The sequence below is a fragment of the Pieris brassicae genome, chromosome Z, assembly GCF_905147105.1.
Source record: "Pieris brassicae chromosome Z, ilPieBrab1.1, whole genome shotgun sequence".
Classification (NCBI taxonomy): domain Eukaryota; kingdom Metazoa; phylum Arthropoda; class Insecta; order Lepidoptera; family Pieridae; genus Pieris; species Pieris brassicae.
Window position 1 is genome coordinate 4,568,100 of NC_059680.1, and position 16,926 is coordinate 4,585,025.

Below are 16,926 nucleotides of genomic sequence, written 5' to 3' on the forward strand. Positions count from 1 at the left end.
GTGTGTAATAGCCCACATCCCGAACGCTATACGTCCCTGCAATACGCTACTTTTTGAGCAACTGTATTAAAAAAAATATATATTATGCATTGGTTATTTCCAATTTATATTTAATTTTTTTTATAGTTTTTTTGTTTTTAGGTATTTTGACAGTTATTTACCGTTCTCGGAGTATGGTAAATATGGGAATTTAGATTCTGGAGCGCACCAGTCGATGTGTGACAGAAAGTTTTACTCCGTCGGGTAATAATTTTATTAATTACTAAGTAAACGTTTTGACTTATCAATCAAATCTGTCAGACAAAAGAATTCAATATTTACAATTTTACTTGGACATTTCACATCGGGAACTCCTGTTTCGATTTGAATCTTCAAGGGAAAATGTAACGTCCTAAAAACAAAGAAAATTATTACGTACATTAAATTTAATTTAATTTGTTATTTGTAAAGGTGAATTTATCCTTAATTGTCAAATCCTTAACATTTATTTTGTATGAATTTGACCTTGATGATATTTTCTAAACTACACAACACAAATATGTACAAAAGTAAACTAAAGCAGTAAAGTAAAGTAAATTTAAACAGTTATTTTGGAAGTGACCTTTTCATGATTTTCTCTTGTAAGAATCATGAGCCATTTTATTTCTGAAGTAACTAACATATTTAAGTTTGAAATACAATTGAACATGATAAAAATATATGTATATCCTAGATGTGTTCTTTTCTGACATCGTCAATCGATTTACTACTGTATATGAAGAAAGTTTGAGTAATAAAATATAAAATTTCAGGCAATTTCCACCAATGGAGATGGTCGATTCTGGTGATATGACCAGTTCGTGCGATTCGAGTGTAGCCCATTTGTCAAATGCTACTCCTGTCACCCTGGGAAACTACACATCTATCAAATTGACAGAGTCTGCGCTAAACAAGTAAGTTTAAAAAAAATTATGAGTTCATGTGTAGCCATATTGTGCTCAAATACAATTTCATGAAATCTTTCGAGCAAACTGTGCCAAAATTTTAGTAATACAAATTAGTAAAGATCAGTTATTCCCGCTGACAACTAAGAAGAAGCAAGAAGGTTACGTTAGATCCATATTTTTTTATATTATGGCAATAGTTAGATAGTCTTTGTGCCAGTTTCAAGTAAAAGATTAGGAAACTACACGCGAGAAAAAATAAACAAAGACATCAAAAGAAGATTCATCATTAGCTCTTGACTTAAGATTGATACGATGTTACCGTTCGAAAATTGAATTTTTATCCATTATAATCATGTTTAGTTTTTAATAGAAAAAAAAAAGTTTTATTTTGTATATGTGGCGATCAACGGCGCTACTGTCAGATTCCATTGTCATTATGTCACAGAGCTCAAAAATTAACAACATAATACTCTAATTTCAACTGTCAGTTGCTGTGTAATGATTTAGATAAAATTTATTATTACAACTTAAATACCCTCACTAAAGTTCAGTATCAGACATAGATAGAAACTGAATTTAATGTGCTTTATAGGCATAACACGATCATGGAGAAAGAGTTAATGAAGTTACATAGGGAGATTAAATTAGCTCACAAAGATGAAAGAAAGAAGTCTTCGAAGGAATCCAGGCTCAAGAAGAAGGAACATCTTGCTCGTTGTAATGCGTCTTTCTTGCCCACTTCTGCTAGGCTATCTACTGTTGAATCCGAGGTAATTAAATCTTTATCAAATGTACTATATCTTTTATATATTAAATAGGTGTATTCATCTGTATATTCAAATTTCCTACTGTTCTTAAAATGTTTAACTTATTAAGGGACCACATTGTTCGTGAGGGTCTGGCCACATGTATCACATTGTATAAAATTATAAAATTAAAAAGACGATTTTATGATAAGTATATAACTAGTCTGGCCATAAATACGGTTATATGAAAACTTTTCTTTTTTTCAACCTTTTAATTATTTTGATTTTGGAACACTTATATTATTTTAAAAACTTTAGATTTGTCGCCATTTCACATATTTTTTCGTGTTCATGATCAAATTATAATATGGAATGGGTTGTTAAAGAAAATAGGATTGCAGTGATCGCCTTGCACAAAATGGGTATGGAGCCGTGGGTCATATTCCGGACACTTCAAAAGCTTGGTATCAGCCGTATGTTCGTATATCGTACTCAACAGATGCATAAACACTTATTCTGTCGAAGACCAGAATGGAATATATAGGGGTGGCCGCGTGATGCTAGAACTACAAAGGCTGTTTTGCTGTTAAAGCCAGAATTCGTCGAAACCTATGAAGCAAAAAATGTTATCGCGAGAAATGAGGTTTCCCGCTAGGACTCTATCGCTGCTTATCGTCGTTATACTGGACATGCCCTAAATCAATATTTACAATTAAAATGAATGGATCGATCAAAACGCCTTCTGTCGCGACACGCAGGTGAAAAGCACAGAAATATCCTCTTTTCCGATGAAATAATTTCCAGGATTACAGAACCATAGGCAAAACGATAAAGTGTACGCTCACAGTTCTAAAGAAGCTGCTCATGTGGTCGGAAAGGTACAACGTGGTCACCATCCAGCGTCAGTGATGGTTTGGTGGTGTCTCTGGTCACAAGGAACGAACTACCCGAGCCCTGCTCGAATGCAACGTTTCGTACTTTATGAGAGCTGAAGACTGGCCATCACAGACTTATTTAGACTTCAAATTATGGTCAGTTTTAGAGCATTTGGCCTGCTCTCAACGACATGGCGACATTGAGTCTCTTAAATATCCTTGGAGCAAGCATTGCCAAATTTCTCTTTGAGCGTAAATTCGTGTCTAAACAGATTAAAGGCCTGTATAAAAGCCAAAGGTGGCCATTTCGAATAGAATTTATTTTTTATTTTTTGCTGAGAATATAATAAATATGTAGGCATACATTTTTATGTAATTAATTCATTAAAAAGAATGCATTTTCATTTGTAACAAAAATTATGGCTGGACTGGGTATAAATGATTTATTTAACTTACGTTTAACGTGACACGTGACATTTTCCAGTCTGTTGGTCTGAAGCGATCGTCCAGGCAATCAGAAAATTCTTACATCAAGCAGCGGTGTGCTACGGTGAAGTTGTCAAAACGGCACGAAAATACGGACGATGTTCGGCCTTCAACCTCGCACAAAAGCACCACTAGTAAGTTTTATATCTACAGAAATACGCGACAAAAAATAATTTAAAATTGTCTCTTCCGAAGTTTATATGTTACAACACAATACAATATGCTTACTATGTTTATAGTCATATTTTACATACATATGGCTTCCTAAAGAATGATTCTGATACCCCAATTCAGTCTTTTTATGACCCAGGGGATTGGGGATATTTCGTTGTTGATAATAATAATAACTTGTCTGAAGATATGCATGCAATAATATGACCATTATATCATCTATATAGGTAATAATTAATAGACAGATACTTGATATAATTATTTCGAATTCCAGTATGGCCTCCAATGATCCCCGCTGTGAACAATATGAATACATACTTCCTTGGTATTTCTCAACAGATGCCTTTAGTAAACCCTGCAGTTACAGGTAAATATTTGGGGAATATTGAATATTGTTATTGAGGGTGGAATATAGATATTGGTGGAAGACTAATATTACATATATGTATCTTTATTACAACTTTTATTTTATTTAAATTAAGGACTGGTTCCCGTTTGTTACGTGCCTGCAGTGTCACAGCAAATGTCAGGTGATGGAACAAACACAAGACACAAACCTAATCAAAACACAATCGACCAGGCATATGCCAGTAAGTCTAAAATTTTACTTTTTTTTAAATTGTTTCTTTCATTTAACTATTTTGGTTGTTACATTCATGAAGATTTGAACTTTAGAGGATGTGTATTATTTACAGTGCCTTGTGTTATGTATGCGCAGCCGGTTTATAGTAGCCCGTTAATGTATTCGGCGGTGAACCCAAACATGCAACAAATGCCGGACATGCAACAGATTCAGCATATTCAACAAATGCAGCACATGCATCAAATGCAACAAATGCAGATGCAGCAAGGATTTATGTTACAAAACTATGATACAGCGGCAATGCGGAATGCAATGCTCGGTCTGTCTAGCACTAATTATCAAGAGGTAAGAAATATGTCGCATGTCACTCGTTCAAATAGGGTTGTACCACATTGTAGTACACGCGTACACGCGTGAATGTCTTTAAAGACTAAGCCCAGAGCTAAACAAATATTACTTTTCATATAACTTTCGACGTTATTATTTATTATGTCTAATGTGTAAAATAAGCATGAAATAATTTATGTTGATGTCAATGTTAACGCGTAATTTCACGACCCTGTTTGAATGATTTGTTTTTTTTTAAGTTAATGATTGCTATGGAAACTATTTTTTAAATATTTTAATTTGCATTTTTAGAAATAAACATTAGAACCCTAATAATATTTTTTAAACAGTGGTTTAGGGATCAATCTATTGGTTGCTCGGGTGTATTTACAATAATTTATGTAATAGAGGTATTGCTTATGTTTTATAAATATAAATAAAATCGAATTCTAGCCTTTATTCGAGTACTTCACTACAACTAGTACTAACTACACTAAGTCCATGTCATTATGTTTAACACTAGTTCTCGACCTCCGACGGAGTGAAGACCTCTTCCAAACTAGGCCCCGCTATCCCTTTTATTCCATCTGCCCAAGTTCGACTGAATGTGTCCGGCCCATTTCCACTTTAACTGTTTTGTGTGTTACGACAACTTTTATGTTTGTACGGTTTCGTATCACACCGTTTTTAGCTTTGTCTATAAGTTTCAATCGAAGAATCGTACGCTCCATAGCCCTTTGACATATTCCAATCTACTTTATTAATGCTTTATTGAAAATCCACGTTTGCCATCTACATGGCAGAGATAATATTCATGTGTCCACGACTACTCCTTTTATACTGAAGTTTAGGTCTGATTTTAGAACTTCTTTTATTGGCCAAAATTTATTCCATACATGCGATATTCGCTTCCCTAGGTATATTTAACTCGGGGCATATTCAAGAGTTGTGGCATTGACAAAAACTGGTCGTTCTTTGCTGCATTCATCATAATTTTAGTTTTGGAGGTGTTTATTAGGCCAATACTTTTATTTGCGTAAATCAATTTGTTAAGCGTATCTTGTAGCTGCGCAGCACAGCTTGAGATAATAACTACATCGTTGGTGAATCTCGAGTTACTGACCGTTTATTTCTTATTATTACCTTGTTTCTTTTGTATATCAGATCCTTTATGTAATTTTTAGATCATACAACCTTTTCTATTATATCTATTTTTAGTTTATTATGTAACGGCTCTTAAGCATTCCGTTAGTGACGTCTTAATTTGGCCATAATGTTTATTAAAGTTGCCTTTATCAATATCCCTTATGTCCTTTATTTTGGTTTTTATAGTTTTTAAATACGGATTTTGAATATTAATCTAAAATCATCTTCTAGAATAATAAGACTTCGACACTTTTTTAGTTCTTTTACTAGATAGGTGCATCTTACAAGACTGGTCGCTTTCAATCTGACTTCAATGTTTTGTATATATAGCATGTCATTTGTTAATATATAGTCAACTTCTCCTTTTTTGGGGAGCCATGCCAGGTCCATAAGACTTTTAGCTTCTTTGTAAATTGAATATTTATTATATTTAAGTCGTCTTTGATCCCGTTTACCAAAGCACCCATTACTCTTTCTTCACCAGGCAACCTTTTTCCTATTCAGCATTAACCATTATAAGATTTAACAGCATTAGCAGATGGCTAATGTAATCTTCTTATTGCAGTGCTTTATAGCTTTACGTAGTTGTTCACATCCTGATATACCAATGCACCTCTCAATACATTGCTTCAGTCTTTTTTTTAAAAGAAATCCTACTCCTGAGGCGTTGTAATCGAACCATGCGCTTCATAGTAATTCAGTAAGTTATTCTTTTTTAGTTGTTGAATGAGGTTGGGATTCTTTCGGAGATTCTGAGAAGTTTCTCTTTCGTTTTTCAAAGTACTCACCCTTTATTCTCGTTTATAATGAGCTTATCTTTTATAATATGACATGTTCAGCATTTAGTTCGGTTTGTAAAAGTTTTATTTTTTATATTTCCGATACTCCTTTGGAGCAATCTTTGACGTACATGTTAAACTAACTATATATGTATTTTTTTTGTTTTGGTTTATTTCTTTTATTGTTATATTTATTTCCTTACGGTATTATATTTTTCTTATATATTGTATCTGTTAAAATTTAATTATATATCCAATATTTCGTGACTTTGGTTTGAACTAAGGCCGAACTAATGTTCGGTTACAAAATGCGGCAGAATGTTACAAAATTTCAATGAGGCAGATAGTCAGGCAGAAGCTCAATGTTTACTTTTTATTGTGTATTTATTTTATTTATTTTGGTTATTTTATAAGGACTCCATATTCTCGAGACTTGGTATTGTGATACAATTCAATGATTGATCTTTATCAGATTATCACTTATGATTTTGTGCTTTTATTGTATTCATATTTCCGTTAAAATAAGGGAAACAATTTTTAATTTTTATTAAGTCAATATTGGTATACATTTGTAATGTATGTACCTAAAAATAGTTACCTAAATAATTCGATATTTAAGATAGATATTTAAGACAGTACTGAGGTTAATATATTAAAATTATATCTGTCGACACATTGAATTATTTAGTATAGTATACAGAGCGCTCATACAAAGGAAGTATGGATTTTTGTTTGCCTATTCCATCTTCATTACTTTTAATTCAATAATATAAAAATAAATTTTGTTTGATTTTGATTATCCTGAATGCAGCTTCGTTGCTAACGAACAGCGATCTTAATTTACCAAAATTAAGATCATTCCAATGCAATGCTTAATTTGTATAGATTTCTGTTATAAACGATCACCATATAGATTTGTTTTGTCTATCAAAGCAATGTAAAGGCAATGCACTGATATGATCTAATTAGATTTTTCAATTTACCGTTAGGAGAAATACAATAATTGTTTGTGTGTCGTTGGCCACTAATTAGGCCGGTATATGCTGGTTTTGAAATGTATTCACGATTGCAATGAATCGCAGGCTTGTAAACTCACTTTTCCAACGGAGAGCAAGTCGATCCCTACAGCAAAACAGAAAGAGAAAGATGGAGGACACCTTATTCAATCAAATAATAATGGAAATGGCGCCAGTTCTTCATCAGCCGCTGTTTCCCAGCTGGTATGTTTATCAAGACACCCATTTTTCAGTTCATTCGTTTATTTTGTAAGTAACTGGTGTTCATAAAGTTTCGAATATGTAATGAAAAAAGTCAACGTGTAGCGACTCAATCGTAAGTGTTTATTTTATGTATAAAATTAGTAATATTATAGAAGAAGAAAGCCACAGTTTAACACGTATTTATGCGAAATCGCGTGAGATTTTGTTTTATCTTTGTTATACGAATCTTTCATGATGAGAGTTGTACTTAGTTTGATAATAAAGTACTATTTAGAAAAAAAACTGTTATTACACGAAATGACACATACGTATACATAACTATATTTAAGTTCTCTCGTAAATGTATGGAGATTAATATATATTTAAGAATTATGTAAGATGTGTATGAATTTCATACTTTCGCCTTCGAGTATAATAGTGATTCAGCTGTTGATTCAATAATTAATTATTAATCAAACATATTTCAGATAAGAATAAACGGCATTTCCTGCTTGACACGTGCTATTTATATTTACAGAGTACAAAATTAAGCGAAAGCAAAGAAGAGACAGGGGTGACAAACAGCGAAGGTACAATTGAAAAAACTGATGAGGAGTCGAGCTATTCTTCATTCTATTCCAACTTCTTTAAAAGTGAATCGGGAAGTGCAGAAGAGGGTGATCTTAAAAAGGTATGTCAACAAATAAAAATACATTACATATGTGTCCTATTGTAAGCTTTTCTATAAAGAAATCTGGTGGAAAATGTATTTATTAAGTATTCTAACATTGAGAGTGTCCATGGGCGGTATCACTTAACATCAGATAAGGCCCTTGGTAGTTTTCCCCCAGTTCTATAAAAAAAAGTTAAGAACCTTCGTTAACAAGACTAGTTAGTACCTTGGGAAGGCGACACAAATCAAGCGTAGACGCGAGGGATAAATAATGGTAATTGTGCTTTAACATAAACAGCACCTTTTCGCTGTGCGTTCGCTGGAGCAACCTGCCATCACTAATCCAAGACGTCAAAGGCCAACGTCTTTCATAGTAAAAGTCATCTTTTAGAATGTCATTTGGCTGGGTTGGGAATTTAAATTGCATTTCTCATCATTGTCACGTTTTATGTATGTTTGTTCATTTTTGAAATGAATGTTGCTGGTGACAGCAACTTAATTCGCATAAAACTCATTGATTAAAGCGATTGTGTTGTATTTTTTTTTTTACTTAACGATTGTTTACGTGTTTACAAACACGGTACGTAATAGGGACTAGTCTGACGCTGTCTTCCCTAGTGAAGCGTTTGGCGTCTTGAAATTATTGGTTTTGAATTTTCAAAGCCAATACTTAACATACTTAAAAATGACAATTTGTACATGTTCTTATACTAATACATAATTTTCAATGGTTTTAACAATCTTGTCAAATAGTCCATTATTATTTTAGCGTTGGACAGGCAATCCACATTACAGGACATCCAGTTCCTTTGACAATACAAACGATGTGGCTAAGACGCCGAGACGAAAGATGGACCCTCCCTGGATGGAGCAAGTAAGTTTACATTTGAAATGCCTTTTGCGACAGCTAATATATATAAATTAACATATGTTAGTTTATATATATTAACACGATCATTTATTGACTACATTTGTTGCACGTATGTACGTGCATTGTTCTACCCTATTTGACTTAATTACATATAAAGTATAATACAATAAGTAATAAGTATATTTAAATTGTGTTTTCTTTTAAAAAAAATGTCGTAGTGATCAAAAAAATGTACTTATTTTCAAATGAAAACTCAATCTTAAAATGTTTGCTTTTAGGTGTGTGTGACGTCTGAACTTATTTACCAATACCAAATGTTACCTAAAAATAAGGATGAAGTGCTATCACGTGACCAAGAAATTTTACAGAATACAGAACAGGTAATTGTTGTAGATTATATTGCGCTTCGACGAAAAGCTTCAAGCTTCGATTCAAAAATCACATTATTTAGTATTGTCTTTGGTTAACATAACTTTTAGACATAAAAAATTGTTTTATTTCATCACATTATTTGTGAATAATGTGTCGCGGCCTTGTTTCACCGGTTGTATAATAGAAAAATCAGTTATTAAACAAAGGAAGGATGTGAGAAATTCGATGCTAATTTGTCTAATCTGAGAATTATAAAATACTTATCTGCTAAAAGACTCGTTCGAAACCTGATCTTCAAGCATGGTTCTGATTCGTTTAACAATAGTCCAGGAGAAATAATCCTCTTTTAGAGTATCTAGAGCCATAGCTGTTAACCTTCTTGCTTACTTAAGGGCCGATGCTTTCTATATCTTTATTTAAAACGGGGCAAACCTGTTGAAGGCTCACCTAACAGACATCGCGCCCCTTGGATACTCTCTTTGCCAGCTCTCATGTGGAGGAAATCGGTAGGCTTCTTTTAAATTCTTCAATTAAAAGGGATTTCTCATTTTTCAGCCTTCATTAGTAAACGACCAATTGGGGCAGTTATATCTAGATCTTCAACTTGAGGGTGTTGCGACAAGGCTGACTTTAGAGGAAGGCATTACGAGTTCGAGCAGCTCTGGTGAAGAAAACTTCGTTCGAAAAGCCAAAGTACAGGTAAAATTCTTTGATCTAGATTATTTTTATAATGTGTGGTGTATTGGTACCTTGTTTAAGACAGTACTAACAGGTGGGGTGAAAAGTTAGGCTAAGATAGATTTTTTTTCTTTAATAGTTGCCTTCAAGAGCGATAAAGCGATTATAGCGGTCATACAAATTTTTCGTATCATTTGTATAGTACGACTTCATGATCATCAAAATAGGTCTCAATTACGGCGATTTGTGAGACGGTGCATTGTTTTGATGAAGCAACTTTCTTCTTCTTCAAATGGCGCAGTTATTCCGGGATTTTGTCCTTTAAACGCAACGTAATAGTGTTGTTGATGTGTGCTGTTGATGGTGTTTCCCTTTTAAGATATTTGATTAATATTATACCATGCTCAACTCAAAATATTGATGCTTGACAGCCGACTTCTGTGTCTTTCCACGCCTTGGAGATGGTTCATCACATGCGTTTGTTAACACGTAATGAATAAAAGTTCCTTCAGTCAAAATAGGATGACTCATAAACTAATAGTACGACAGTTGAAAATTTATACTCGTGACTTTGGAGGTTATGGCTCACTAACAAGCATGTTGATTTAATACTAGTAGCGCCACCTATGTGTCAGTCTAAAAACTTTTCAGCCTACCTAATAGTATGGAAAGACAGCTTAATACATTACGAAGAAAATTGGTTGCTGTACTTTTGTACAATTATTTTTTTCTATTTCTTTTACTGCTCGTTCAACGTAGTGCTTTCACTTATATAATTATTGAAATTTTACTTTACATAAATCTTTTGTAAATATATCTGCTTACTGACTATCAGTACTAACATATTTCAAGTCTATCAATTTTTGTGCGTATTTTTCTTTTACAAAGTTATACTTAATATCGATATGTTTACATCGTTTATGAAAATCATTATTCTTGATCAAACAAATGGCACTTTGATTATCTATATGAAGATTAATACAACTCTTTTTAAATTCGATAATATCAAGCATTAACTGCCGAACCCAGAGAGCTTCTTTTGTAGCACAGCAGGATGCCATGAACTCTGCCTCCGTGGTAGACAGAGCGATGGTCAATTGTCGTTGAGTTGTCCACGTCACTGCTGCTCCATTTTTCATGAAGACGTAAGCAGTGATAGACCTTCTGGTGTCAGGATCATTGGCATAGTCAGCGTCAGAGTAACATTCAAGTATGTTACTTTGAGTTGATCTTGCATGTCCGAGTGACTTCACTTCCATGGGCCTGCATACGTCGGTGTGAACAATTTCTAGCGGCTTTGTTGCCTTTCACCTTCACTTTTGAATGGCAAGCTTTTTTGTTTACCTTCTATACAGGAGATGCAGGTCAGATTACTGTTCGGGGACATTTTTCACACCTTCAACACAGATCTTCAGTTTCTCCAGGTCAGTGTAGTTCAAGTGACCCATACGCTGTACGGTGCTCATAGATCCATCCTTTTGTAGTACATTAATATTGACCTTACCGCAGCTTTCTAATTTCAATTTTATTGTTTGCAACACGGATGCTTTTGATTGGTGGGTGGCCTTTCATCATAAATCCAATTTTTGTTCATGGCCATGTGCATTGACGCGCCAGAGTCCACATACCACCCAGAATCATAGTTGCTTGATGCGGCTGAAAATACGGCTATAAAAGAGTTGTCACTTTGTTTCTTGTTGGTCTTGCTTTTACAATTTTTGCTGATTTGCCCGTATTTATTGTAGGAATGACACCTTGGCCCTTTGTTTACATTTTCCTTGCTTGATTGCTTTTGTATACCTTTTACATGGAATACGCCCAGATCAGATTGCTTGACGTCCTGTAACTTTTTAGTTTTAATTAAATCGGCTATTATAGCGACACCAGAGCTTTCCATGGCCCTGATACGTTTTAAAAGTATTTGTTTGAATAAAAAAACACACTTTTTTTAAATAATGTTATTGCATAGATAAGATTATTATTCAGAATATAAACCCTATAAAAATGTTTAAAAAATCTTAATTATTGAGATTTAAAAAAAATTGAAGATACTGCTAGATTAAAATAATAACACATGGGTTAGTAAACAGTTCTTTTATTTTTTATATTTATGTTTTTACAGGAAATTCTGTCTACATTGGTATCAAACCCCCATAGGTTTATATTGTTTAGGTAATCCAGTCCGTAACAATGTACCTAACCATTCATCAACCACCTTGAACCCGCTATGTTGTGTATTGATTGTGTTCTTCAATACCTTGACAATTCTTGAGAGAAGTTATTATTAGGTCACGAAGCAATCCAACCTTCCGAGAAAGACCCGAATCATCGAACGCTTTTGCAGTCTTGGCTTCTTGAACGTGGATATAATTAATCGGATCCACCAGTGACACTATTTTCGATCTTGCTTTTACGTCATTCTTTGGATCAACGGCGCCAATGCCGGTTATACATTCTCACAATTCCTCGTGTTCTAAGTACGCTTGTACTGCAAATTTCCAGTTAGTCTCTATCAATGTCATGTGATTATTTGAAGACATTTTCGGTTCTCAAATGGAGTTTTCGTAACTGAAATAACCTCAATACTTGCAATCTCGCCGGTACTAATCGGTATCACTCGATCCGAGAAGCAAGGCGTAGTCTCGGGCGGGGTTATCTTTGTATTCGCTTAACACCGATTTTTCGAAACTAAACTCGCGTACTAATGGTTATATATATATAAAGCGCAAATACGGCCCCACATGGAATACTGTTCTCACCTCTGGGCGGGGGCTCCCCATGGTCGTCTTAGGGTCCTTCAAGAAAAGAGCGTACAAATTCTTAAAAGGCCGGCAACGCACTCGCGAGCCCTCTGGCATTGAGAGTGTCCATGGGCGGCGGGCGGTATCACTTAACATCAGGTGAGCCTCCTGCCCGTTTGCCCCCTATTTTATTAAAAAAAAAATAGATGCTGGGCCCATGAAATGAAACGAGTATTTTAATCAAAGTGTTAATTATTTATTGTAAACCACACAATGGCGGAAACAGTAGTAGGTACACCGAGTAATCATAGTAATCATGACGTGACTTAGACAACTATAGAGTGATACATTCTATAATGACTGAAGGCGCCAAATTTAAGCTTTATACAACCTAACAATAATAATATGACTTAATCGTTTAAAAAGTCCAGACACCACATTAATATAATGTTTTGTTATAGAATATAATACAGAATGTTTGCATGAGCGATTGAAAGGACAATAATTCAAAAGGTTTTGCAAGAAAAAAGAAACAAATTTTTTATTTTGTTTCTTTTTTCTAGCATTTTAGTTTTTTAGCATTTCATTGCTACTACTAGGTGAACATTATTATGTCTTAATAGACAATTAGGTGATTAGTCTTCTGCGTCTGAAGTACGGGATTTGTTTGGCGCTTTCCTTGCGATGTTTTCCTTTACCTTTACAAGTGTTAAATCTGCATTCTTTCAGGGTTGATCGCACGCTCAATCCAGTGATAAAGTAGCCGGAGTAGTTAGGCGGAGTAGGATGTATAAAATAATAGAATGCTCTTCTCAGTTTTAATAACTAATATTTATCTTTTTATGTAAAAACATTCTCAGGTGCGCCGACGTAAACGTGAATATAGCAAGCTGGTCATGATATACGAAGAGGATGCACCTCTTCCACCTCCAGATAAAGAAGCGAGTCCCACATCGTAATACGTCTAAGCTCTTAATTTCTAAGTCTAGATATTAACCAAATGGGTACTCAAATTATTTAATTATTAAGCGTTATCCATTGAAGTGTCTTAAACGGTACCCATTGATGTCTAATACGTAAAATAAACCCCAAAACACATCTTATAAATGCAACCGTGACCATGATCCATGTAAATATTAAACAATGTTTAATTAAGTAAAATCTATTGAATATATGTTTTAATATATGAAATTCGTATTAACATATACGCCCGTAGTACGTTACTGACGAACTCAGCCGGTGATTCAAATGTCTCTTTTCTGAAAACACTTCAATTGGACAACGTTATCGTTTATAGTGATGTAAGGATATAAATGTTTTTTATTCTACAACTAAATGCCGTTATTTAACGAACAATGTATTAGGAATAAATTATCGTTCAAAATCGTATATAGATTTTGTCTTGTGAGGATGAGAATTTTACCTCAATTTTATTTAGGAAAAAATGTATCTAGAGATTTAAATTTGTGCAATTTCCCAGTTTTAGATTAACTTTTCAATCAACACAGCAGTTAACATACCTGTCACTGCCATCAAAATTATATGTAAAATTTCAAGAATTTCAAGAATGATTTCATTAAACGGTGTTGCTATCGAAATTAGTTCGTGTTTTGACATCTGAATTAACAGCAATCAGAACATCTTCAGGAAACTGGGCGTATAATTAATAAAATCGAATAATGTTCGCTAAAATGAAAACTCTTTTACTACGTCAAAAGGAAACAAACTAATATTAATGTACTGATAAAATATAGTACGTAGGTTATATTTTTCGTTTTGGAGGTTTAGTGTCTATTGCGATATGAATGATTGTCATTGTCAATCAATGTTGTAATTTGATGTCAAAAATTAATAATATAAAACATTATATAGCTCACATAAAATAAAGTAGGTGGTGAGAAAAAAATCAGATAATTCTTCGCTCCATCTCCAATATTAATTGTTTAGATAAGGGGTTTCGTCCAAATTTTAACGCCAATTTAACCTTTCCCAAAATGATTGAAATTTTTGTTCATACATTTTGGTTTTTTTGGTTTTTTTGCTTTATTTTATTATAGATATTTTAATATAGATCGTACATAGAAATAATGTTAAAATATTGTTTTCGTCTAAAGCGAATGGGCTGTGTGTGAAGGGAATCGTTAATCTATGAGAGCTTATATATATTTATAAAAAATATATTATTTACATAAAATGAGATATATGTTATTTTAATAATAGGAAAAAACTTAATTTATTTAAATTCAACGGTAAATCAAATATATGTAATATATAACATATGTCTTTATTAATAATAATTGTAAAATTTTACTAAACTGTCATTAAATTAATTATTTTGGTTTGTATGAAATATCATATTTGTTTAAGTTACAATGTGTAATATACGCAATACGCTATATGACAAGAATTTAAAATTTTCAAAAATTAAATTTCAGATTATGAAAGTCTTTAATTATTTTACTCTATAACTCTTTTGAAGTTGTGTTTTATACAGATCTCAATAACAATTTTTCATACTGTCATATAGCCTATTTGTAATCGTCGTTTAACTTTTAATCATATTTCTTAATGTTTAATTAAAATATATTTTTCGTTGGATAATTTATAAAATGTTCTAGTTTTCGATATTGTATTTTTAAAACTTTTTAATTTTATATTGTACTTTTTCTGTTTTTAGAAAATTGTTTAAAGTTATCAGTGTGTGTAAAATTTAAAATTGTATACAGTCGTAGTCAGATTGTGTACGTACCTACGTACCTGATATGACATACCTATCAGTGGATTATAAAAATAATTTAATGTTGAAAAACATTTCAATAAAATTAATAATTTCATGTTTGCTGTTCCTTTTTTTATTTTATAAACTACGAGTGCCAATCACAAACTACATAATTATTATTCCATACGATAGTCAGGTTGTAAGGCACATATTGTGTGCATTACGTTTGTTAGAACGTTATACGAATTCTTAGAAAACTAGGGGACCTGAAAGGCGTGCATAGACATACATCATTTTGAAACTTAAAATAAAAAGATCATCTAACTGTAAATCTTAAGCATTCTCATACAATTTATTCATGACGTTTAAGAGTTTATTAAGATACAAATGTGCAACAATCGTGGCGAACTTTTTTTTCATGTAAAGTACAGATACCGGCAAACATCTTAAACAAATGTCCTTGCCTGCGCAGAAGCGATTTTTAGGTTCATCAGGTTCATACAGGTATCATGTTGTTGTTAATTCATTTGATTATGATACATCAGATAATATATTACGATTACCATTTATTTCTCGTTGTAGTCTGGCCCTCTTTTTCATAAAGGTCTAAGTTTTAAACCAATGTTTTGAACAGAATAAAGTTTTTTTTTTAATTTTTCGAATTTGCTCCACACTTCTAGATTCTATTTATTTATTTAAAAAGTTACACCGCATGAAACATATAAACAAATAAAATAAATGTCCAAGAATTCGCAATTATTACGGTGAGTATAGCAGTGATGAAAAAATATTTGTCGGAAATATGGCGTTACTGTCAGCTGCCATTGTCATTTGTCACTGAGCTCATAAATTGACAACATCAAAGTAAAATCAGTTTAAAACCGTTAATACTTAAATATACATAAACTTGTGGTTTATTATATTTTCCAATATATATTTTTATGTTTACAAATAAACAACTTTTTAATAATAAATAGTGATTCCATAGTAATAGTATACCTAGGTAACACTGAAAATGTTTAGAAAATGAAAAACGGCTTAATGTAGAAAGTTGCCAATACTTTTATTGTTTTTCGAAGTAATCTCCGTTCCTCGCTACACATCGTCGCATTCGATGGAACCACTGAGAAAGCAGTGGGCCCATTTTTCCTTAGGGGTCTCTTCTATGGAATTTTCGTACGCTTTCGCCGCATCTTCAGGGCTCGTAAAGCGAATACCTCGAATTTTTCGTTGAAACCTGAAATCTTTAGTTCTTGGAAATAAATGAAAGTCGCATTGCGCCAGGTCAGGACTGTATGGCGGATGACTCATTATCTCGACACCTGCCATAGTCAAATATTCACCAGTCCATGCGAAGGTGTTTCTCGTCGTCGGTTAATATATTGGGGAATCCATCTGGTACAAAGCTTCCTGACGCCTATATGTTCGTGTAATATTTTTGAACTTGACTCATACCAATGCCTAGGCTTGCCCGTATTTTCTGATAGGTCACTCTTTTATCTTCCTCTATCATGCGCCGCACAGCACTGATGTTATCTTCAGTAGTCGCTGTTAAAGGACGTCCCTCACGCGAATTGAGCTTGCTACGTCCACGCATAAACCCGTTAAACCAATTGTCAATAGTGGCACGAGAT

The 16,926-nt window shown here is 33.3% G+C and overlaps 1 protein-coding gene across 11 annotated transcripts in view; it reads left to right on the forward strand.

Moving 5' to 3' along the window:
- LOC123718685 (period circadian protein) overlaps positions 1-15,401 on the forward strand; it is a 31,581-nt gene extending 16,180 nt beyond the window's left edge. For 5 of the 11 annotated variants that reach the window (XM_045675385.1, XM_045675388.1, XM_045675386.1 and 2 more), the window contains 13 exons: positions 127-243; positions 792-932; positions 1,519-1,696; positions 3,032-3,167; positions 3,479-3,571; positions 3,687-3,794; positions 3,900-4,132; positions 7,122-7,259; positions 7,777-7,929; positions 8,681-8,785; positions 9,061-9,162; positions 9,710-9,853; positions 13,434-15,401. In XM_045675385.1, coding sequence (XP_045531341.1) covers positions 127-243; positions 792-932; positions 1,519-1,696; positions 3,032-3,167; positions 3,479-3,571; positions 3,687-3,794; positions 3,900-4,132; positions 7,122-7,259; positions 7,777-7,929; positions 8,681-8,785; positions 9,061-9,162; positions 9,710-9,853; positions 13,434-13,532 — 1,747 coding nt within the window. In that variant the 3' untranslated portion in view covers positions 13,533-15,401. The remainder of the gene's footprint in view (positions 1-126; positions 244-791; positions 933-1,518; positions 1,697-3,031; positions 3,168-3,478; positions 3,572-3,686; positions 3,795-3,899; positions 4,133-7,121; positions 7,260-7,776; positions 7,930-8,680; positions 8,786-9,060; positions 9,163-9,709; positions 9,854-13,433) is intronic. The other 6 variants (XM_045675387.1, XM_045675394.1, XM_045675396.1 and 3 more) reach the window with 4 other exon arrangements.
- Positions 15,402-16,926: the final 1,525 nt, after the last annotated feature.